This window comes from Mesoplodon bidens, assembly GCF_964165515.1.
Source record: "Mesoplodon bidens genome assembly, chromosome: 3".
Taxonomy (NCBI): Eukaryota; Metazoa; Chordata; class Mammalia; order Artiodactyla; family Ziphiidae; genus Mesoplodon; species Mesoplodon bidens.
The window spans coordinates 5,204,708-5,230,642 of NC_138178.1; the positions used below are offsets into that span (position 1 = coordinate 5,204,708).

A 25,935-nucleotide genomic window follows, 5' to 3' on the forward strand; every position below is an offset into this window, starting at 1 on the left:
TTTAAAAAAAACAATGATAGCTAATATTTGTTGACTACTATGTGGCTTAGTGGAAAAAGGTTTGCATATACTAGCCAGGAGGAGCATGGAGGAGGAAAATGAGGAATGAAGTAATTGAAGTGCATTTTCCTTTGAGGTCTTAGGACCAGCCTGTACTTTCTGGGCTAGTGCAGAATTGTGAAACTTAATTCTTCATTTAGAAGTGCCTATAGCAGAAATTCAGGATAGGGTTTAAAACTTCATAAAGTTTATAATGATGAAAAATACAGTATAAGCTTTCAAGGAGGGTTTACTATAAAGTAAAGAGGAGCTCAATGGCAGGAGAGACGTTTCTAGTTTAATCTTAGGGATCTTTATGATTGATAACATAATTATATTTTTACAAGTCTTTTTTTTTCATTCACAACTAACTAGGTACAGGGTACTGATGCTTATATCACTTGTCATTTTTTCATTGACTTTGTCAGAATGACTATGTCAGAAATTGTCATCTTTTAAATTAGGAGAAAGCATCACCAAAAACGTTTCAACATTTTATAGTGATGAACCATTCACAGATGTTCATTTACTCACAGCAAATTTATGTAAAATAGTCTTTGTTGTTTAAACCTGTAATAGGCTGGATTACATGTGTCTATTTAGATAAATGTGTTTTTAAACATGGTTGTGCCCTTAATTTAAGAGCTGAAGGTGAAGGTCTTAAATGTCATGAGAAAAATGGAGAAGACAGATTTCTATCCCTTGAATTCTATTAAGTATTTAAATAGGTAGCTTTCAACTCATTATATTTTGGGCCATATGATAATTCTTGTTGATCTCTAAAAGACTATGTCAATGTAGTTTAATTCTTATTGTTTTTTATTCTTTTGACTATTGTGTTGGTGGGATAAAATAATGCATTGAGTTACGAGTGTTTGCTGGCACACACCTCTACCATCAAGATACAGCTCCTGTCAACATTTTCTTTTTTTCTTAATGTGCATACATATACATATACTTTATACTTACTTCGTTTAGTATGATAATCTCTATGTCGATCCATGTTGCTGCAAATGGCATTATTTTGTTCTTTTTTATGGCTCAGTAGTATTCCATTGTATATATGTATCACATGTTCTTTATCCAGTCATCTGTCGATGGACATTTAGATTGTTTCCATATCTTGGGTGTTCTGAATAGTGCTGCTGTGAACATACGGGTGCACGTATCTTTTTAAGTTATAGTTTTGTCTAGATATATGCCCAGGAGGGGGATTGCTCGATCATATGACAACTCTATTTTTAGTTTTTTGAGGACCCTTCATACTGTTTTCCATAGTGGCCACACCAACTTACATTCCCACCAACACTGTAGGAGGGTTCCCTTTTCTCCACACCCTCTCCAGCATTTATTATTTGTAGACTTTTTAATGATGGCCATTCTGACTGGTGTGAGGTGACACCTCATTGTAGTTTTGATGTGCATTTCTCTAATAATTAGTGATGTTGAGCATCTTTTCATGTGTCTGTTGGCCATCTGTATGTCTTCTTTAGAGGAATGTCTATTTAGTTCTGCCCATTTTTGATTGGTTTTTTTTGTTGTTGTTTTTGCTGTTGTTGAGTTGTATGAGCTGTTTGTATATTTTGGAAATTAAGCCCTTGTCAGTCGCATCATTTGCACATATTTTCTCCCATTCTGTAGGTTGTCTTAGGTTCATTTTGTTTATGGTTTACTTTGCTGTGCAAAAGCTTGTAAGTTTCATTAGGTCCCATTTGTATATTTTTGCTTTTATTTCTGTTGCCTTGGGAGCCTGACCTAAGAAAACATTGATAGGATTTATGTCAGAGAATGTTTTCCCTGTGTTCTCTTCTAGGAGTTTTATGGTGTCATGTCTTAACGTTTAAATCTTTAAGCCATTTTGAGTCTATTTTTGTGTATGGTGTGAGGGTGTGTTCTAACTTTATTGATTTACATGAGGCTGTCCAACTTTCCCAATACTGTTTATTGAAGAGACTTCCCCATTGTATTATATTCTTGACTCCTTTGTCGAAGATTAATTGTCCATATGTGTGTGGGTTTATTTCTGGGCTCTCTATTCTGTTCCGTTGATGCATATGTCTGTTTTTGTGCCAGTACCATGCCATTTTGATTACCCTAGCTTTATAGTATTGTCTGAAGTCTGGGAGGGTTATACCTCTTGCTTTGTTCTTTTTCTTCAGGATTGCTTTGGCAATTCTGGTTCCATATAAATTTTAGGGTTGTTTGTTCTAGTTATGTGAAAAATGTCATGGGTAATTTGATAGGGATTGCATTAAATCTGTAGATTGCTTTGGGTAGTATGGCCATTTCAACAGTATGAATTCTTCCAATCCAAGAGCATGGGATATCTTTCCATTTCTTTGTATCATCTTCAGTCTCCTTTATTAATGTTTTATAGTTTTCAGCATATAAGGCTTTCACCTCCTTGGTCAGGTTTATTCCTAAGTTTTTCTTTTTTTGCGGTACGCGGGCCTCTCCCATTGCGGAGCACAGGCTCCGGACACGCAGGCCCAGCGGCCATGGCTCACGGGCCCAGCCGCTCCGCGGCATGTGGGATCCTCCCAGACCGGGGCACGAACCCGTGTCCCCTGCATCGGCAGGCGGACTCCCAACCACTGCGCCACCAGGGAAGCCCTCATTTTTTGTTTTTGTTTCTTTTTTGGTGTGTGTATGTGTGTGTGTGTGTGATTTTAAAAGGGACTGTTTTTTTACATTCCCTTTCTGATATTTCATTGTTAGTGTAAAGAAATGTAACTGATTTTGTGATTTTTGAAATGCAAGAATCTTTAAAAAGAAACAAGTAATATACTTTGGTAATTATTTTAAATTCAGAATCCTTGCATGTCTGTTTTTGCTTAATACTTTCCTTCTTAATTAAACTATCACTTTGAATGAAAAGAAATAGACATTAGATGTATTCAACTGATCTTCCATTTCACAACTAGATGTCAGTGTTAACATATCTGATTAGATGTTTCTGATGTGATTATAATGAGGTAATTCAAGAATTACTCACCTATATGAGATACAGTTCACAAAAAAAAATAAAGAAGGAAAAGAAGAAAAAAAAGCTACTTATTTCAAAGTAGGCCAGTCAATTTTATTTACATTTAAAAATACTGATTTTCTTCCCCACCTTAGCTATCAATGAACAATTAAACTGTTTGATTCATTTGGTTAGGAAAGGCAGGTAGAGTGTGAATTTGTACCTTGTTACTACTACCAACCAGATGTTCTCCCCTTCAACTTTTCCAGAAAGTGTGATCAGAAAAAGAAGGAAAATAACCGTTATTCAAATGTGGGGTGTGTGTGTGTGTGTGCGTGTGTGTGTGTGTTTCTTGCTCACTTTAATAAGAAACATATTTAAGAGCAGGAATTATGCATGTATTTTCACTGACATTTCTTTTTTGTTTTTTGGGGTTTTTTGGTACTTTCTCTATCCCTTTTATTATTTTTTAAAAATTTTATTTTATTTTTTATACAGCAGGTTCTTATTAGTTATCTATTTTATGCACATTAGTGTATACATGTCAATCCAAATCTCCCAATTCATCCCCCCCCACTTTTCCCCCTTGGTGTCCATATGTTTGTTCTCTAAATCTGTCTCTATTTCTGCCTTGCAAACTGGTTCTTCTGTACCATTTTTCTAGATTCCACATATATGTGTTAATATATGATATTTGTTTTTCTCTTTCTGACTTCACTCTGTATGACAGTCTCTAGGTCCATCCACATCTCTACAAATGATCCAATTTCGTTCCTTTTTATGGCTGAGTAATATTCCATTGTATATATGTATCACATCTTCTTTATCCATTTGTCTGTCAGTGGGCATTTAGGTTGCTTCTATGACCTGGCTATTGCAAATAGTGCTGCAGTGAATGTTGGGGTGCATGTGTCTTTTTGAATTATGGTTTTCTCTGGGTATATGCCCAGTAGTGGGATTGCTGGGTCATATGGTAGTTCTATTTTAGTTTTTTAAGGAACCTCCATACTGTTCTCCACAGTGACTGTATCAATTTACATTCCCACGAACAGTGCAAGAGGGTTCCCTTTTCTCCACACCCTCTCCAGCATTTGTTGTTTGTAGATCTTCTGATGATGCCCATTCTAACTGGTGTGAGCTGATACCTCATTGTAGTTTTGATTTTCATTTCTCTAATAATTAGTGATGTTGAGCAGCTTTTCATGTGCCTCTTGGCCATCTGTATGTCGTCTTTGGAGAAATGTCTATTTAGGTCTTCTGCCCATTTTTTGATTGGGTTGATTTTTTTTTTAATATTAAGCTGCATGAACTGTTTATATATTTTGGAGGTTAATCCTTTGTCCATTGATTCGTTTGCAAATATTTTTTCCCATTCTGAGGTTGTCTTTTCATCTTGTTTATAGTTTCCTTTGCTGTGCAAAAGCTTTTAAGTTTCATTAGGTCCCATTTGTTTATTTTTGTTTTTATTTCCATTGCTCTAGGAGGTGGGTCAAAAAAGATCTTGCTGTGATTTATTTCAAAGAGTGTTCTTCCTATGTTTTCCTCTAAGAGGTTTATAGTGTCTGGTCTTACATTTAGGTATTTAATCCATTTTGAGTTTATTTTTGTGTATAGTGTTAGGGAGTGTTCTAATTTCATTCTTTGACATGTAGCTGTTCAGTTTTCACAGCACCGCTTATTGAAGAGACTGTCTTTTCTCCATTGTATATCCTTGCCTCTTTTGTCATAGATTAGTTGACCATAGGTGTGTGAGTTTATCTCTGGGCTTTCTATCCTGTTCTATTGATCTATATTTCTGTTTTTGTGCCAGTACTATACTGTCTTGATTACTGTAGCTTTGTAGTATAGTCTGAAGTCAGGAAGTCTGATTCCTCCACCTCTGTTTTTTTCCCTTAAGATTGCTTTGGCTATTCAGGGTCTTTTGTGTCTCCATACAAATTTAAAAATTTTTTTGTTCCAATTCTGTAAAAAACACCATTGGTAATTTGATAGGGATTGCACTGAATCTGTAGATTGCTTTGGGTATTATAGTCATTTGCACAGTATTGATTTTTCCAATCCAAGAACATGGTATATCTCTCCATCTGCTTATATCATCTTTGATTTCTTTCATCAGTGTCTTACACTATTCTGAGTACAGGTCTTTTACCTCCTTAGGTAAGTTTATTCCTAGGTAATTTATTCTTTTTGTTGGAATGGTGAATGGGATTGTTTCCTTCATTTCTCTTTCTGATCTTTCATTGTTAGTGTATAGGAATGCAAGAGATTTCTGTGCATTAATTTTGTATACTGCAACTTTACCAAATTCATTGATTAGCTTTAGTAGTTTTCTGGTAGCATCTTTAGGATTCTCTATGTATAGTATCATGTCATCTGCAAACAGTGACAGTTTTACTTCTTCTTTTCCAATTTAGATTCCTTTTATTTCTTTTTCTTCTCTGATTGCCATGGCTAGGACTTCCAAAACTATGTTGAATAATAGTGGCGAGAGTGGACGTCCTTGTCTTGTTCCTGATCTTAGAGGAAATGCTTTCGGTTTTTCACCATTGAGAATGATGTTTGCTGTGGGTTTGTCATATATGGCCTTTATTATGTTGAGGTAGGTTCCCTCTATGCCCACTTTCTAGAGAGTTTTTATCATAAATGTGTGTTGAATTTTGTCAAAAGCTTTTTCTGCATCTATTGAGATGATCGTATTGTTTTTGTTCTCAATTTGTTAATATGGCGTATCACATTGATTGACTTGCATATATGGAAGAATCCTTGCATCCCTGGGATAAATCCCACTTGATCATGGGGTATGATCCTTTTAATGTGTTGTTGGATTCTGTTTGCTAGTATGTTGTTGAGAATTTTTGCATCTATATTCATCAGTGATATTGGTCTGTAATTTTCTTTTTTTTGTAGTACCTTTGTCTGGTTTTGGTATCAGGGTGATGGTGGCCTCATAGAATGAGTTTGGGAGTGTTCCTTCCTCTGCAGTTTTTTGGAAGAGTTTGAGAAGGACGGGTGTTAGCTTTTCTCTAAATGTTTGATAGAAGTCACCTGTGAAGCCATCTGTTCCTGGACTTTTGTTTGTTGGAAGATTTTTAATCACAGTTTCAATGTCATTACTTGTGATCGGCCTGTTCATATTTTGTTTCTTCCTGGTTCAGTCTTGGAAGGTTATACCTTTCTAAGAATGTGTTCATTTCTTCCACGTTGTCCATTTTATTGGCATAGAGTCACTTGTAGTAGTCTCTTATGATGCTTTGTATTTCTGTGGTGTCTGTTGTAACTTCTCCTTTTTCATTTCTAATTTTATTGATTTGAGTCCTCTCCCTCTTTTTCTTGATCAGTCTGGCTAAAGGTTTATCAATTTTGTTTACCTTCTCAAAGAACCAACTTTTAGTTTTATTGATCTTTGCTATTGTTTTCTTTGTTTCTATTTCATTTATTTCTGCTCTGATCTTTATGATTTCTTTCCTTCTACTAACTTTGGGTTTTGTTTGTTCTTCTTTCTCTAGTTCCTTTAGGTGTAAGGTTAGATTTTTTTTTTTTTTTTTTTTTTTTGCTGTACGCAGACCTCTCACTGTTGTGGCCTCTCCCGTTGTGGAGCACAGGCTCTGGATGCGCAGGCTCAGCAGCCAAGGCTCACGGGCCCAGCTGCTCCGTGGCATGTGGGATCTTCCCAGACCAGGGCACAAACCCGTGTCCCCTGCATCGGCAGGCGGACTCTCAACCACTGCGCCACCAGGGAAGCCCAGGTTAGATTTTTTTTTTTTTTTTTTTTTTTTTGCGGTACGCGGGCCTCTCACTGTTGTGGCCTCTCCCATTGCGGAGCACAGGCTCCGGACGCACAGGCCCAGCGGCCATGGCTCACGGGCCCAGATGGTCCGCAGCATGTGGGATCTTCCCGGACCGGGGCACGAACCCGTGTCCCCTGCATCGGCAGGCAGACTCTCAACCACTGCGCCACCAGGGAAGCCCCAGGTTAGATTTTTTATTTGAGATTTTTCTTGTTTACTGAGGTAGGATTGTATTGCTATAAACTTCCCTCGTAGAACTGCTTTTGCTGCATCCCATAGGTTTTGGATCATCGTGTTTTCATTGTCATGTGTCTCTAGGTATTTTTTGATTTCCTTAGTGATCTCTTGGTTATTTAGTAACATATTGTTTAGTCTCCATGTGTTCGTGTTTTTTACGTTTTTCACCTGTAATTTATTTCTAATATCATAGCATTGTCATTGGAAAAGATGCATGATATGATTTCAATTTTCTTAAATTTACCAAGGCTTGATTTGTGATCCAAGAGGTGATCTATCCTGGAGAATGTTCTGTGTGCACTTGAGAAGAAAGTGTAATATTGCTGTTTTTAAATGGAATGTCCTATAAATATCAATTAAATCTATTTGGTCTATTGTGTCATTTAAAGCTTGTGTTTCCTTATTAATTTTTGTCTGGATGATCTGTCCATTGGTGTAAGTGAGGTGTTAAAGTCTTCCACTATTATTGTGTTACTGTTGATTTCCTCTTTTTTGGCTATTAGCATTTGCCTTATGTATTGAGGCACTTCTAAGTTGGGTGCATATATATTTATAATTGTTATATCTTCTTCTTGGATTGATCTCTTGATCATTATATAGTGTTCTTCCTTGTTTCTTGTAACATTCTTTATTTTAAAGTCTATTTTATCTGATATGAGGATTGCTACGCCAGCTTTCTTTTATTTTCCATTTGCATGGAATATCTTTTTCCATCCCCTCACTTTCAGTCTGTATGTGTCCCTAGGTCTGAAGTGGGTCTCTTGTAGACAGCATATATATGGGTTTTGTTTTTGTATCCATTCAGCGAACCTGTGTCTTTTGGTTGGAACATTTAATCCATTCACATTTCAGGTAATTATCAATATATATGTTCCTATTACCATTTTATTAATTGTTTTGGGTTTGTTTTTGTAGTTCCTTTTCTCCCCTTGTGTTTCCCCACTTACAGAAGTTCCTTTAGCATTTGCTGTAAAGCTGATTTGGTGGTGCTGAATTCTCTTAGCTTTTGCTTGTCTGTAAAGCTTTTGGTTTCTCCGTGGAATCTGAATGAGATCCTTGCCAGGTAGAGTAATCTTGGTTGTAGGTTCTTCCCTTCCATCACTTTAAATATATCATGCCAGTCCCTTCTGGCTTGTAGAGTTTCTGCTGAGAAATCAGCTGTTAACCTTATGGGAGTTCCCCTGTATGTTATTTGTCGTTTTTCCTTTGTTGCTTTCAATAATTTTTCTTTGTCTTTAATTTTTGTCAATTTGATTGCTATGTGTCTCGGTGTTTCTCCTTGGGTTTATCATGCCTGGGACTCTGCACTTCCTGGACGTGGGTGGCTATTTCCTTTCCCATGTTAGGGAAGTTTTCGACTACAATCTCTTCAGATATTTTCTTGGGTCCTTTTTCTCTCTCTTCTTCTTCTGGGACCCGTATAATGCAAATGTTGGTGAGCTTAATGTTGTCCCAGAGGTCTCTTAGGCTGTCTTCAATTCTTTTCATTCTTTTTTCTTTATTCTGTTCTGTAGCAGTGAATTCCACCATTCTGTCTTCCAGGTCACATATCCGTTCTTCTGCCTCAGTTATTCTTTTTTTTTTTTTTAAACATTTATTTATTTATTTTTTGCTATGTTGGGTCTTTTTTGCTGCACGTGGGCTTTCTCTAGTTGCGGCAAGCGGGGGCTACCTACTCTTCGTTGCGGTGCGCAGACTTCTCATTGAGGTGGCTTCTCTTGTTGCGGAGTATTGGCTCTAGGTGCACGGGCTTCGGTAGTCGTGGCACACGGGCTCAGTAGTTGTGGCTTGCAGGCTCTAGAGCACAGGCTCAGTAGTTGCGGCGCATGAGCTTAGTTGCTCTGTGGCATGTGGGATCTTCCTGGACCAGGGCTCAAACCTGTGTCCCCTGCATTGGCAGGTGGATTCTTAACCACTGTGCCACCAGGGAAGTCCCTGCCTCAATTATTCTGCTATTGATCCCTTCCAGTGTATTTTTCATTTCAGTTATTGTATTGTTCATCTCTGTTTGTTCTTTAATTCTTCTAGGTCTTTGTTAAACATTTCTTGCCTTTTCTCAATCTTTATCTCCATTCTTTTTCTGAGGTCCTGGATCATCTTCACTATCATTATTCTGAATTCTTTTTCTGGAAGGCTGCCTATCTCCACTTCATTTAGTTGTTTTTCTAGGGTTTTATCTTGTTCCTTCATCTGGTACATAGCCCTCTGCCTTTTCATTTTGTCTGTCTTCCTGTGAATGTGGTTTTCATTCCACAGGCTGAAGAACTGTAGTTCTTCTTGCTTCTGCTCTCTGCCTTCTGGTGGATGAGGCTATCTAAGAGTCTTGTGAAAGCTTCCTGATGGGAGGGACTGGTGGTGGGTAGAGCTGGCTGTTGCTCTGGTGGGCAGAGCTCAGTAAATATGCTTGTCTCTTGATGGGTGGGGCTGGGTGGAGCTGGGTCCCCTCCCTGTTGGTTGTTTGTCATGAGGTGACCCAGCACTGGAGCCTACCTGGCTCTTTAGTAGGGCAAATGGTGGACTCTGGGGGGTCTCACACCAAGGAGTACTTCCCAGAACTTCGGCTGCCAGTGTCCTTGTCCCCACGGTGAGCCACAGCCACCCCCGCCTCTGCAGGAGACCCTCCAACACTAGCAGGTAGGTCTGGTTTAGTTTCCTATGGGGTCACTACTTCTTCCCCCTGCATCCTGATGCACACATTACTTTGTGTGTGCCCTCCAAGAGTGGAGTCTCTGTTTCCCCCAGTCCTGTTGAAGTCCTGCAGTCAAATCCCACTAGCCTTCAAAGTCTAATTCTCTGGGAATTGCTCCTCCCGTTGCCGGACCCCCAGGTTGGGAAGCCTGACGTGGGGCTCAGGACCTTCACTCCAGTGGGTGGACTTCTGTGGTATAAGTGTTCTCCAGTTAGTGAGTCACCCACCCAGCAGTTATGGGATTTGATTTTATTGTGATTGCACCCCTCCTACCGTCTCACTGCCGTTTCTCCTTTGTCTTTGGATGTGGGGTATCTTTTTTGTGAGTTCCAGTGTCTTCCTGTCGATGATTGCTCAGCTGTTAGTTGTGATTCCAGTGCTCTTGCAAGAGGAAGTGAGCGCACGTTCTTCTACTACGCCATCTTGAACCAATCTTCATTTTCCGTGACATTTCTAACATTTCACCTAGAGGTCTCTCTTGACATAATTAAATCTGCCGGTTTTTAGTTTAGGTCTCATATAAGTGGGAGTGTGATACCCCTTAACGTTTCCTTGTAGATCTAATCTGAAAATCCTTTAAAATCATTTATGTTGCATTTCTTTTTAAAAAATTTATTTATTTATTTATTTATTTATTTATATATGGCTGTGTTGGGTCTTCGTTTCTGTGCGAGGGCTTTCTCTAGTTGCGGCATGCGGGGGCCACTCTTCATCGCGGTACACGGGTGTCTCACTCTCACAGCCTCTCTTGTTGTGGAGCACAGGCTCCAGATGCGCAGACTCAGTAGTTGTGACTCACGGGCGTAGTTGCTCCATGGCATGTGGGATCTTCCCAGACCAGGGCTCGAACCTGTGCCCCCTGCATTAGCAGGCAGATTCTCAACCACTGTGCCATCAGGGAAGCCCCCAGTGTTGCATTTCTCTAACTGGAATGTCTTAGTACCTATGCTTCTTGTTGATAAATATGCAGTCCAGAATAATAAGTGAAATACCATGAATAAAATCCAGGTAAAGCAATAGATCAAAGAGCTGAAAACCCATCCTCTCCTTCTACTTCCCCAAAAGATCCTATGGATCCCATTTCCCCAATTCTCTCCCCTTTGAGAATTACTACTCCTGGATCAGTTAAGTGATGGAGCTCACTTAGGCAAAACTCTGTTGAATTATATTTGTTTGGTTATTTTTAGTTAACCATTTTCAAAATTTGTGTATGCAGCTTAACAAAGATTTTTGGAGGCTATAGATTTAAAGTGTACAGTAAGAAATATTAAAACAACTTGTCTTTGGAGCTCAATTTAAGACTTTGATAGAATTGAAAGGCTTGATTTTAAGAGTGTTATTTATAAGTTCAACTTTTTCCTTGGTTACACACTCATACCCCAGAACAATCTGTTTTGAAAAGGCAGGTTGAATTAGTGTCAGTAAGGTCTTAGTATGTTTATTTTTCATCATGGAAATAACTTTTTAGGTCATGCAGTAGATTCTATTTTATAACAGTCTAAAATATGTGCAAACAGTGCACTTGTTTATTGACTTTAAAAATCTATTGTTTCCTGAGAAAGAATTTTCGGTTCATCAGTTCTTTCATCACCACATAAACACTCATTTGGCAGTTGAGTTTTATCAGGTTTTATGTCTTCCAGGCACTTAATACAAGAACATAAAATTAATTATTGATTATGGTAGAGATTTGGCACATCACTGTGGATTTTCAGTCAGCCTGAAAAAGGAGAAAAATCATATCAACTAACTCCAGGCAATCCCAGCTTGCTGCATATATAACAGAAAGACAAGCATCATGCTAATTACAGCATATCTTATTTAGCAAAACAGTAGAGTAGTTCAGTGAAGTTATTTAATTCTGAGCTCTCTTAAAATGATTAGTAGTTGTATAGTTCTTGACCTGGATTATAAGGTTTGTGATTTTGCAAATTGATCCTTATATACTAATTTTTGTTAGTTTGTTTAAAAACCTTGATTTATGTCTCAAGATCTCTCTGATGCCTTGGACAGAGATATAATTTAGAACTTAAATTGACTTTATACAAAGGCAAGTAAACTAGTTGTTGAATTTAAACTCACTTAGAGGCAGCTGCCTATGATATTACTAACTGGACCTTGAAGTTCCAGTGACCTACATACAGGGCAGCAGGGTACCTAGAAGATAACTGGTCCTAGCCCAGGGTCTTGAGCCTAGTAGTGTACATGTAGTAAGTATTTACTTAGACACATTCATCCCCTGTTTTCTCTGGCATTATCTTCTGTAGGCCTCAGTGTGGGTTGTGATTGTTTCCTGAATGTGTGTGAGCTTCCCTCCTTGCCCCATCTTCTGTGATCTGGGTTTTATTTCCAGGTGGCTGCTGCATGAAGCCTAGCTCCTCACATCCTAATATTTTTCTTTTTCATTTTTTGATATTTGGGCTGCCTAATTTAACTATGAACAGAAATGGTTATTAAAGAAATAGTTCTTTGGAGCTACTATGTAATTTTGTAATATTTTCTCTGATGATTTTCCTAAGATGTCTCAAATACTTTTATTTTAAAAACTCTTCACATTTTCTACTGATTTGGGACAGGGTTTACACATAATTGGGTTTGTGTGTGTTTGGGGAAGAAGTGCAAAGAGGGTGATAATTGCAAAATGTAACAGCAGCTACGTTTACATGGTTGAAATTTTGACTGCCATTTAAAGACTACGACAAAATTCTCTGAATCTGAAGGCATTATGAAAAAATACCTTTCTTTAGCAGCAAGACAGATGGGCAGTGAAGGAAGACATGCCCTTGTAATTATTTCTCTTGCTCTCCTCACCTTCTCTCTGTCAAAATTTTTAGTTTTTAGTCTGTGAGCTTTTTTCATTTGGACACCAATTAATTTTTCATCTCCTTTAAAAACTTACCTAAACTTTCAACAGGTGAATTTTGTGATATGTGAGTTGCATGTCAATAAAGCTATTTAAAAACAAAACATAACAAATTTACCTGAAACTTACCAAAACTTACCTAAAAGCATTTTCAGTGGTATTGGGAAGCAGCATTGTATTAATGGTAGAAGTTGAGGAACAAATGTTAGTTAATTTATTTATAAATTTCCAAGTGATGTGGCTTTTAAGAATATATAGTAAGTCCCCTGCATACTAACCTTCAAGTTGCGAACTTTCAAAGATGTGAACTTGTGTTCTCATGTCGAATCACGTAAGTTAGTTCACGTGTCTGGCGTACATTGTCACATGCGTGCGTCCTCTACAAGTGGTTCTGCTTATGTGTACTTTACTGTACAGTACTGTATAGAGTACAGTAGTACAGTATCTGTATTTCAAGCTGAGGTTGTCCTGAAGCAAGTGTAAAAGCAGCAGTGATGTAGCTGGTACTGCCATGAAGCACCAAGCGACAACAATGGAAACTGTACTGTAAGATTAAAAATGTTTTCTTTATTTTTTGCATTTGTTTGTTTGTTATGTATTATTTGTATGAAAAGTATTACAGTACAGTACAGTACTGTATAGCCGATTGTGTTAGTTGGGTACTTAGGCTAACTTTGCTGGACTTACGAACAAATTGGACTTATGAACTTGCTCTCAGAATGGAACTCGCTGGTATGTAGGGGACTTACTATACTTCACTTTTCTGTTTTTGGTTTGTTTTAATTTAGGAAAACTTTCCATTCGACTCATAAATGTGTCTCTTAATGGAGGAAGGAAAGCAGATATAAGAGATAATGACTAAAATATTTAAATCTTATTTTTAGCATGAGAATGCTGTTGAGAGAGATGAACCAGAGGTACATAAATATTCTCCTTTGCACCTAGCTCCTCCTGGCTTCGTTGTCCACTGACAACCTGAGATCTGGCCAGATAATTGAGGAAGTGAGGAAATGTACTACAAAATTCTGTTATTTTGGCTTCTCTCTATGATGAACAAATTGTTGTTAAGGACTTTACCTTTTAAGTTATTCCACTTATCATTACAGAAAGCTGTATACCTGCACAAGTGGTGGCTGCCATTGATATAAACACTGTCGCTAATGAAGTATACAAGTATAATTTTCCTCACACACAGTTACTGGCCAAGACAATTGAAGTGAGTAACAATATTGTTTTAATAAGTCTATATATAGCAAGGAAAATGTAATTGAGGAATACTGTAAGATACTGGTTTCTGGTGTCTTCATTTGAAGATAAGTCATATATAAATGAAAAAGTTTAGGAGAAGGGAATTAAATTAACATTTTTTATTCTGTCAGAAGATAGCATGTTATTTTTTGCCGTTCTTCCTTTTTTTTAATTTCTAGCTTTAGAGAAAGACGATCAGTATTTTGGTCTCTGAGAGAAAGAATTGAAGTGTAAGAATATGCTTGACTTCTAAATTCTTGGTTCCGTAATGATATTAAACTTTACTTAATTCTTTATTTTTAAGCATTACTCATGTGCAATATATATATAGCAGGAGTGAAAAAAAGAGAGTAAAAAAATTGATTGGATATTACTTGTTGAATGCTTCTTGTTGAAGCCCGTCAAAGTTAAAGGTACCGTTTTGCCTGTGATGAACTCAGCAGAAGTGTTTAACACTTGTTATTTTTAAAATAATATGCAATTGTGTTTTTCTCCCTATTTCACATCATAAAAAATTTTACACACAAATATCTCATGAAACCATAATTTACATACAATAAACTGCCCTCATTGTAAGTGTGTAGTTTGAGTTTTGACCAATATATACTGTGTAACCACAATCGAGACTTAAAACATCCATCACCCTAAAATGTTCCTTAATGCCTCGTTTTACTCAGTCTCTGACCCCAACCCCAGGCAACCGTTGATCTGCTTTCAGTCATTACAGATTAAATTTTCCAGTTCTAGTCATATCCTAAATAGAATCATGAGTGTAATTTTTTTGAGTATGACTTCTCTTGTTTAGTGTAATGTTTTTTTGCATTTACCCACATTGTTGTTATCTATCAGTAGTTGGCTCTTCATTATTGTTCAGTGATATTCTGTACAGTGGAATATTTCATACTACAAAATGTATATCCATTCACACGATGTTTGACATTTAGATTGTTTCCAGTTTTTGACTGTTATAAAAAAGTTGTTATGAATATTCATGTACAAGTTTTTGTGTGGACTTTGTTTTTACTTCTTGTGAATATATACCTGGGAGTAGAATTGCTGTATCATATGGCAAATTTCTTTAACTTTATGAGAAAATGCCAACTGTTTTCCATAGTGTTCATACCATTTTACAGTCACACAATCAATGTTTAAGTGTTTCAGTTGTTTCACATCCCTACCAACAATTGCTGTTGTCAGTCTTTTAAATATTAGCCGCTCTTGTGAGCAAACAGTGGTATTGTGATTTTAATTTGCATTTCCCTGGTGACTAATAATGTTGAGTATTTTTTTCATGTGCTTATTGTCCATTTCTATGTTTTTCGTGATGAAATTTCTTTCCCAGTTTTTATTTGGTATGTTTGTGCTATTATCATTTAGTTTTAAGAGTTGTTTAAGTTTTCTGGATTCAAGTTGTTTATCAGAAATATGTATGACAAATATTTTCTCCAAATCTGTAACTTGTCTTTTCATTTCCTTAACTGTGTTCATCAAAGTGCAGAAGTTACTTATCTTTTTTTTTTATGGGACACTTTTTTTGTGTGTCCTAAGAAATCTTTGTTTACCCCATTTTTTTCCTGTTTTCTTCTAGAAGTTTTACAGTTTGAGCTTTTACATTTCGGTTTATGACCCAGTTAGTTACTTTTTATGTGTAGTCTGAGGTAGAGGTCATTTTTTTCCCCTAAGTGTATATAAAACTGGTTATTATAGCTTTATAATGTGTATTGAATTCAGGCAATGTAAGTTCTCAAACTTCTGATTTTCTTTTTCAAGATTATTTTGGCTACACTCTCATTTACATTTCTGTGTAAATTTCAGAATCAGCTTGCCAATTTCTACCAAAAAAAAGATATTTTGATTGGAATTTCACTGATTGGTTTTGGAAGAACTGATATCTTCATAAAAGAGAGTCTTCCAATCCATGAACATGGTATATCTCTCTTCACTTATTTAGGTCTTCTTTAATTTGTATCAGCTATATTTTGTAATATTTAGTATACTAGTCTTACACTTATTTTTATTTATTAACCTAGTATCCTGTGACTTTGCTGTATTGACTTATTAGTTCTGGTAACTTTAATATTGATTTTTTAAAGATTTTTTAACATGTACAGTTATATTGCCCAAGAAAAAAAGAGTTTTACTTTTCCCTTCCAACCGGTGTGACTTTTTTCCTTGCCTTGTTGCATTGTCTAGGATGTTCTTTACAATGTTGAATAAAACATGTGACAGTGGACATCCTTGCCTTCTTCCAGATCTTAGGGGAGAACATTCAGTCATTATCATTTTGTAGATGTTAGTCATATATTTTTTGTAGATGCCTTTTATCAAGTTGAGGAAATTTTCTTTTATTTCATCTTCTGAGAATTTGTATTATGAACAGGTTTTGAGTTTTGTCAAATGCTTTTTTTTTTGCATCTTTTGACATGATTATATCATTTTCCCTTGTATTCTGATAATATGGTGATCTATCAATTCCTTTTTTGAATGTTAAGTCAGTATTGCATTCCTGGGATAAATCCTACTTGTCATGATATACCATCAGTTTTATGTTATGCTACATCCCACTTGTTAAAATATTGTTAATTATTTTTGCATTTATCTTTATAGGTGACTTTTGTAGTTTCCTCATAACATATTTGTATGGTTTTTATATTTATACATAACCTTATATTTTCTATAAGAGTTTGTGAAGAACAAGTATCAGTTCTTCTATAAATGATAGAATTTCATGAGTGGAGCCACCTGGGCCTGGAGTTTTCTTTGTGGGAAGGTTCTTAATTATGAATTTAACTTATTTAATTGCTATAAGACATTATCATGTTTCTTAGCATTGTAGTACTTTTTTATTAGGAGCCTAACATTGTAGGTTTTACATTTTTGAGTGCTGGAGTTTACTGTAATCTTTTAAGGACTGTTGGATATTGTCCTCAGAGGCAGTTAATTTCAGATCATCTTGATTCTTTTGAGGCTTATTGTTAAGCATTTCAAACTGGATCTGGAGGAGCCTTTACTGTAAGGCTAGTCTAATCTTACTATTAATATATGACCTTTCTTAGATTGCTGTTAAATGCCCCATGTACTCAACTAGGTCTTGCTACTCTGGATGTTAACTCAAATGATTACTAGCCCAGAGATCTGGGAAATTTTTTGGCTTACAACTTCCCAGTAATTGTTCCTTTTCCAGCAGTTTTTCTTTGCCCTACCTCAAGGCATTTTGCCTGATGCATGCACAGGTTGATACTCAGCAAGACACTCAAAGGGAATGTTATGGAGATTTCTGCATCTCTTGCCCTGTGCAGCTTCTTTTTGTCTGGCACTCTGCTCTGCAAATTCTAGTCACTTTGATCTTGAACTCCAACCTCTGTCTTCAACTCATCTACATTACCAGGTACAGTTTGGATTTCCTTTCCCTTCACTGCCGTATGGAAATTATCTCTAGGCAGAAAGTTGAATTATCTTCAAGTTTCTTTTCCTTTTCTAAGGAATGGCAGTCCTGCTCCGTCTGTGGTCCAATTCCAATATCTGAAAACAGTTATTACATTTCTTCCAATTTTCTAGTTTATTTACACAACTCACAGGCAGAAGCAAAAATCTCACAAATGTTTTTTTCAGTGAGATACAATTCACATCCCATGAACTTCACTGTTTTAAAGTCTACAATTCAGTGTTTTCTTGTTTTTTCCATTTACTTACAAAGTTGTGTAACCATTACCACTTTCTAATTCTAGAATGTCTTCATCCCCCAAGAGGTAATCCTGTAGCCATTAGCAGTCACTCCCCATTTCTCCTTTCCCCCAACCCCTGGCAACCACTAATCTACTTTCTGTCTCTATGGATTTGACTATTCTAGACATTTCATATCAATGGGATCATATAATATGTGGCTTTTTTTGGTCTGGATTCTTACAATTAGCATAATGTTTCCATACATCCATGTTTTAGCATGTATCAGTGCTTCATTTCTTTTACTGGCTGAGTAATATTCCATTATATAAGTATACCACATTTTGTTTACCCAACAGATTTGTTTTAAGTTTTCTTTCAGCCAGTATGAAATGGGAACATTTCCTAGCTCTATGATTGGGTATCCAAAAGGTAGAAATAATCTACTTATGTGTGGAAGAACATCTATCCCTCGTACTGAGAACAGAATATCTTTCCCCCTGGGCATCATAGAGAGGAGGACTATGGGGACGACATCATCTTTCCAGTCACTGGTAGCAATACATTTCATAAACTTCATGGCAAAGTACAGTCAGTCTACCCGTCTCATCATGGACGTAGGGCAAAAATAAATTCGGGGTCAGAAGAAAGATACCTACAAAAAAGTAACTTTGAATTGACTCTAATAGGCAGATGATATGCATTTAGGTTCCAGAATTTCTCTGACATAGAGTATGATAGCAAAAGTTATTTTATTAGAAAAAAATTAATCTAAATTTAAATTTAATGTAAATATTTAAAGGTTGATGGAGCCAAATGTCCAATTCAGCAACAGTTTTCTCCCACTAAACAAAGTATAAAAAAACAACAAAATCTCAGTAAAGCACCCATTTTGTTCAGCAACTTAACCTTTCTGTTTTACCTTCTAAGAGAAACTGTGAAATACTTTACATATTTGGGGGCTGATTGGCATTCCCAGCTACATGCCAATAGAAATTTGGGGGCATTTAGAATAATACATCTGTGTCCATTTTTCTAGTGGTAATTCTATTTCAGTACCAGTTCTAATAGGTGATAATAAATTGTATTATCTGCATATGATATAAGAACACTAGGGAGAGGGAAGAATGGAGGTACCTCCAGGTCATTTGAAAGGAGAGAATCAGTTCATTAAAATGGTGTCTATAAGACAAAAGACAGTCTACCTTCCTACGGCTTTTAGTCTCTTCTAGGATGTTCTCTTCAGCCCCGTTCTGACGTGGAAAGAGTGTACCATGTCCAGGTCAAATATATCAGAACTACATTGGGGGTCATGTTTAAAAAGGGGGTGGAAGGTTAATGGAGAACTTAGGGTAATGAGAGACTTCAGGGATTTTAAGTTTCATAAAGCAACATATTCTGATCATTTGAACATTTACTTCATGCAAGTTATCGAGCCCTTAGAGGGAGCACAAATATGACTGAGAGTTAGTCTTTACCTTCATGAACTTACTATTTAGTGCATAAGTTGAACTTGTAAACAGTTTTCTTTGGGACTTCTGATTGACTGTGGCATAAAAAAGATATTTCTTTTCTAAAACTCTATTTCTTTTTTTTTTTTTTTTTTTGCGGTATGCGGGCCTCTCACTGTTGTGGCCTCTCCCGTTGCAGAGCACAGGCTCCGGACACGCAGGCTCAGCGGCCATGCTCACAGGCCCAGCCGCTCCGCGGCATGTGGGATCCTCCCGTACCGGGGCACGAACTCGCGTCCCCTGCATCCACAGGCGGACTCTCAACCACTGTGCCACCAGGGAAGCCCTAAAACTCTATTTCTTTTCCTAATAGAAATAAGAAAAGAAAAGAAAAGAGGGGATGGGAAACCATTATGAATGAAAATAGGATTTAGCCATAAACCAAAGCAGAAAAGAAAACTGGGAAGAGTAGTGTCAAATGCAGTGGTGATGAGACACAAGTGAATGAGGATGGCGACATTTCATGCAGACCTCTCTGTGTCCCGTGCAGAACTGAGAAGGAAAGAAGGACAAGGGAGCAGGCAAAACAGACCCAGCAACTGCTTGTTCAAAGTCAAGAAAAGAGACATTAAAAAATTCCAGGGGCTTCCCTGGTGGCGCAGTGGTTGAGAGTCCACCTGCCGATGCAGGGGACACGGGTTCGTGCCCCGGTCCGGGAAGATCCCACATGCCGCAGAGTGTCTGGGCCCGTGAGCCATGGCCGCTGAGCCTGCGCGTCTGGAGCCTGTGCTCTGCAACGGGAGAGGCCACAATGGTGAGAGGCCCGCGTACAGCAAAAAAAAAAAAAAAAAAAAAATTCCAAATCACTGGGCTGAAAGCATCATTGCAACCTCTGCAGACTTCCTGCTCATCCTAAATGCGAGAACACGGGTTAGGGACAGAGGCATGGTCTTAAGTTAAAGACCTTTGTGGGTTCTTCCCAGAAAGTGTAGTGACAAATACCTGAACAGAGCTACTGTTCTTTCTTTCGCCTTTTTAGCAAACTTCTAGATTCAAGTGATCTCCATTAAAAAATTAATAATGATTAGAAAGGAGCCAGTTTGAGACTATCCTAGTATAGTACTTTTAAAAGGAAGTAACATAAAAAAGCAGAATGTATACAGAAAAATCATATTAAGAAGCAGAAGAAAATTACAAAAACATGTCTCCATGTGCTTGAAACCTTAAATAAAACTCAATATCTTTAAAACAAGAACTCAAATAAATGTATACATGAGGTCAAAAAACAATAATAAGACAATAGATCTGAAGAGTATCAGTGGTCTGGGAAGAAAAAAAACAGATGAGAAAAATAAAACCATTATAGAAATGAAAGTCATGTCAGAATAGCAAACAGAAGACAATAAAACAAACGGGACAAAAATATTAACAGAAGTAGATGAAAAAAAATTCCTAAAATAAAACCTCCAACAACTCATAAACTGTAGTACCCATGAACCCTTACTGAAAAAATGACTCTCACTTAACCTAACTAAGCAAGAGATGAATCAAAGTGGAGAACCCAGGAATAAAGCTGCCATGTTAGGAAAGAAATAATGGTCAGGAAGCAGGGTGAGAACGTTATAAATCTTTACAGTGTAAGAATAATAATATAATTGGAGTAGGAAGGAAAAGTGAGACTCAAAAAATATGTCTATTCTTTGAAAGATAAATGAAGCTATAGATTTTTAGGACCTTATTTAATGTTGTTGCCAGGAGCTCAGCTGAGCTGTCAGGGATCAGAGTAGCTGATTAAAGCAAAAGGACAAAAATGAAAGAGTGAAGCCTTAATTACTTGCTGTAGTGGGAAAAGCAAGTCTCTAAAAAACAGAGAAAACGCCAACGCCCCCTGATCCGTTTCCCTAGGGGACAGCATCCTGCTGGAAAGTGGGGTGATCAGCACAGACGTGGGGGTCAGCTCACTGTTGAGGAGCCCCTGGCATTGGGGGAGAGAGTGCAGGCAGTGGTGAGAAGGCTGGGAGTGAGAAGGGCCAGGCGTTAGTCATAGCAGGAGAAGTATCTTCAAGGGTTCCCCTCTTCCTCCTAGACGGAGGCCTTGGCGGAAATAGATGGCACCTGAAGAGGGCTCTGTGCAAGGCCTCAGGTAAAGAGACCTAGGAATGCAAATATATGAAGAGCATGAGCTGCCGGGGACCTGAGAGCTCGCACCCGCCCTGCCCTCAGAGACTGCAAGGTGCTGGCCTTGCACCAAGTCTGGAGCCGGGAGGGTGGCTTTCCCCTGAAACCCGCTGAGTGAAGCCCTCCTCGTTGCCTATAGTCAGGCCTGAAAATTAAGTCTTTGTTGAATTTGTTACAATATTGCTTCTATTTTGTTTTGGTTTTTTGGCCCCAAGGCATATGGGATCTTAGCTCCCTGATCAGGGATTGAACCCGCACCCCCTACATTGGAAGGCAAAGTCTTAACCACTGGACCACCAGGGAAATCCCTCATGTAGGTTTTTAACCAGGAGTAGGATTCCCCAGTTACAAAGATAAATAGTAATAAAACTAAAATCTGTAATTTATCTCGGTAGAAAATGGAAAATTACTAGACACTACAATATAAATATGTGAGCAGAAACCTTGTCTGGTTTGTTCATTGTTGTATTCCCAGACTAGCACAATGCCTGGTGTGTCGTAGATCCTCTGAAATATTGGTGGATTAATTTATGAACCTTGTTTAATGAGTAACACATTGTGCCTAAAAAATGGAAAAATGCCAGGCAAATCATAACAAAGGATAACAGGGGTTTCAGAACTGATATGTATTAGGTAAGATCTGTCTGAAAGCAAAAAGCATTTACAAGTCATAGAAAATTACTTTATAATGATGATTCGTACAGTGATCAAGAAAGATCTAATTGTCATGAGTATTCATGAACAGAATAACATCAGAGTTCATAGGGCAGGAAATGGTAGGAAATATCACTCAGTAAGTTTTTATTGAAGACTTAACCATGTGCCACAAAACTTTATTTCTCTTTAGCTTAACAATAAATTCACTAAAATAGTCAGAAGTTGTTGTTTTCTAATCTACCAAGGTCTTCCTAAAGTTTAAATGAAAATTAAGTATAAGAATAACCAGGAAGCTTTTTGAGAAAAGAAGTAATAAAACAAGTAGGGGAACAAATAAAGTTGCTCATCAACATGCGATAAATAAAGTTGCTCATCAACATGCGATAAAGTCACTCATCAACATGCAATAAATAAAGTTGCTCATCAACATGCGATAAACAGAGTTACCACATCGAGTGGACCTAATGTTCTCTGAAAGCAAGGATGTTTTTATTAGCTTGAATGGCCTGTTTATGGAAAAAGAATTTGATTTCTATTAGTGTTAAAATATCAAATTATTAACGTTAATCCATGCATCTCTGTAACTACTTTCTTGAATCCCAACACATTCATTGACCTAGAATGCTAGGTTAAAGACAGCTGTGAATGTTTTAATTGAGCGATTATGTTTTGCATAACTGCTCTGTCATTTGGGTTGTACTGTAAAAAAAAAAAAATCACTCTTTCCAAGAATCCTTTAAAATTGTAAATTTTTTTATGTCTAACAGTATTGGAGGCATTAACTCTGTTTACTTCCTTTAGATTCTAGACTTAAGGATTCTCCTGATATAAAAGATTGTTGTTTAATTTTTTATTTTCATTTTAGGAATTCAGCTTTAATCTGTTCACAATCAGTTGTGAAATAAATAAGTTGCTTTTCCTAATAGTCCTGTGCTGACCAGCTGTGTGACTTGAGTATGTGTGCTAATCTTACTGCCCTGCCCCAGGTTTCCTGACCCACTGTTGAGTGTATGATTTTCAGATTGTTTTCTTTAGAACTGTGGGATCCAGAGGTGCTTAAGGAACTTTTCAGTATTTAATTTTTATTTCTTTTTACATATATGTCTTAAACTACTTAAAAGCCTGTGATTTAAAAATGATAGACATGTACATTCAAACGTTTAATACAGTAGAGAAAACTGATGTGTTCCCCAGGTTAAGTCACTCTTTTCAGAACTCAGAATAAAGCTTTTCCTGCTTTATTCACTATCTCAAACTTCTTAGAAATGTGTTGTAATTAGGAATGTTGTGATTCTGGGCTTATGGCTTTAAATTCCTGGGTAAGAGTGTACACTAAGAGAGCTTAATGAGAATTGGCAAACTCATTTGCCAATTTCTCTATGTTTGTCTTCTGATACTGTATATAAAACAGGAGCAAAACAGTACATTTTAAAACTGTTTAGCCCAATAGGGATTATTTTGATTAATCTTATCTACAATGTTTTGAGGTTCTTTGACTACACACAACTGTAAAACAGTATAGTAATTGTGGATATCTGAAAATGGGACCTTTTTCCATTTGGTGATGTATTGACAGAGACATACATGAAAGGGATGGTGACTGGTCAATACATCACATTTTCTAACTAAATAATATTAATAGAGAGGTATTAAAAAATTCCCTAGATCCTTTGCTGAAAATCATTAATTATAAAATAAAGTTTTCCATGTTTGATTCCAGAAATCACAGCAGTCTTAGACTTGAGGTGTCATAGAGGCACAAAATACTTAGCATCTAGGAAACTAGCTTTCCAGCTCTGCTTTGGCTGGCTCTCCAGTTTGGGGGAAGTCACTTAATTTTTCATAGCTTCAGCTTACTGCTCGACTTTCTTCACAAAATTGCTTTGGAAAGTTAGTTTAACTAAAGTTTATTTAAAAAGTAGTAGGTGTTTTATAAACTTTTAAGTGTTATAAATAAAGTTGTGTCACAACTTCTGATGTATTTACTTGTAATTAGTTAGCATTTTTCTGTCTGCCCCCTTCTACACATGTTTTTATATTTTTTCTTTCCCCCCACATGTTCATTCCTTAGGGTATTACACTAGAAGAGTTTGACAGATTATCTTTCAATATGATTTTAATGAGCCCTCCCTGTCAGCCATTCACAAGGTATGTATAATAAATATTTCTCTGTAAGGAAGAGTACTTTTGAAGGAATCATTAAATCAAATCACACTGTAATTTCAAGCACAGACACTTTGAAGTCCATCAGCTGCATTTCCCTAGTCTTGAAATTTTTCATCAATAATTCCTTTTCTCTACACACATTTATAATTCAGCATTAATCATAAAGAAAATAGCAATTACTGCCAGATGAACACAGTAATTTGGTCAGTAGTAGGTATGCAAAGACTATATGGTACCTCCTTAATACCTACCAAAGATACAGTATTTATTTCTGACCCAAATTACCTTAAATTATTTAAACTAATGAGCATTCAAGAATATCTTCCTAACACTGATTAATCAAAGTAAATTTCCATAGTTAATATTCAAGTCCTAAAGTGCTTAACAGTAAAATTTTAAGGCTAGTCAAGAATGCATTTGTGAATTTTTAATTTCTCAAAATTGATAGGTACATTTAATAATACATACAATTAATAAAATGACTTTTTAAAGCTGTGTTCCAAGACAGCTTTTTATTATATGGTGTTTATTTGGCTATGTATTTCAGGGAATTATATTTTAGATAAAATCTTGGCTAATCCCTCTTCATTTAGATACTTTAAATAATAATATTTCAGTTATTTTAAGTAATAATGATAATAGTGATAACCCTCTGAGTGTCTTACTGGAGTATGTCATTTAATATAACAAGCTTATGGGATGGGCATTAGTATTATCATCATTTTACAGGTGAGTAACTGAGGCATAGAAAGGTTAAGTAACTTTCCCCAGGCCATACAATTAGAAAATGTCAGAGCCAGGACTTCTTGATTATTTTATAGTCCTATTAATATATAGGACTATTAATATATAGTCCTATTTAAACACATAATGTGATTTTAAGTGGGATATAACATGTAGTAAAAATTCTAATTTAAATAAATATTCTCATGCTTAATTTCCATCCAAGTTTTGATTTATTTCAAGTTTTCTAGGAAATTAATTCCCCAGGGATTTATTGTGCACCTACACGTGAGGTATTGCTTTTGATGCTGTAGTTCCCATCCTTATAGAACTTATAGTCCATGGGGAATGACTGACAAATAATTATCTTATAATGTGATTTAAGGTATATAATAAATGAATGCTGAAACTGCCATGAGAGCATGGAGGAGAGAGGTGTTATGTTGCTGCATACCAGGAGGGACGAATTCTTTTAGACGTGATATCTGTATTGTGTCTGAAATCCGGTCGGGAATTTATCAGTGAAGGCGGACGTTCCATGTAAAGATGGCTCCGAGCCTGTGCAAGTGTATCATGGCCTTTCTAACTACAGTAAGTGGGAGGTTCAGGAGAGAATGCAGCCCCAGCGCTGTGATGCCTCAGAGATCACTGCAGTGGGGCCCCCGTGTCTTCCCTACTGCTGCTCCCACTCTGTATTAGCCCAGCTCCAGCTGCTGACGGCTGCAGTGTCTGATCCTGTAGTACGACCATCTTTGGAACACTGAGAGGAAAGGGACAAAATGAAAGGAAGCCAAGATTTCTGAGGAATCTATTCAAGTCCACTCTAATCTCCCATCTGAGCCTCAGATCCACTGATGATTTTGGTCCTGCTGTCAGGTGTGAGGAAACTGATAAGTGATGTCAAGTAACTTAGTTTAGACCACGAAGCTAGTAAGTAGCAAGGCCTTAAACTCTAGTCCTCGTTTGCCACAACTCAGGCCCAATATAAGTCTTCTTTTCTGCTTGCTTCTTGATCATATTGAATGTTACTTGCAAGATTTAACTGCTAGTCCAAATTCTGCCTGTTCCCATGACCTGTTTTGACTTACTTAGTCTAGCCAAGTTGCAACTCCTTCATGTAGAATCAAGCCTTCAGCTTCAGTCTCTCCTGTTTACATTGGACAAGATAGTTCTAGTTTTACCTACTACCTTCATCTGCTTAGATGGTGATTAGTTACCAATGCCATCAACTCCACGTTGCCACCCTGCCCAACCAGCTCATTCATCTG

The 25,935-nt window shown here is 37.0% G+C and overlaps 1 protein-coding gene across 4 annotated transcripts in view; it reads left to right on the forward strand.

Moving 5' to 3' along the window:
- Nucleotides 1–25,935, forward strand: part of TRDMT1 (tRNA aspartic acid methyltransferase 1) — a 64,582-nt gene that overhangs the window by 19,021 nt on the left and 19,626 nt on the right. For 2 of the 4 annotated variants that reach the window (XM_081226973.1, XM_081226976.1), the window contains exons 2-3: nt 13,688–13,797; nt 23,850–23,926. In XM_081226973.1, the coding sequence (XP_081083099.1) occupies nt 13,688–13,797; nt 23,850–23,926 (187 nt within the window). The remainder of the gene's footprint in view (nt 1–13,687; nt 13,798–23,849; nt 23,927–25,935) is intronic. The other 2 variants (XM_081226974.1, XM_081226975.1) reach the window with 1 other exon arrangement.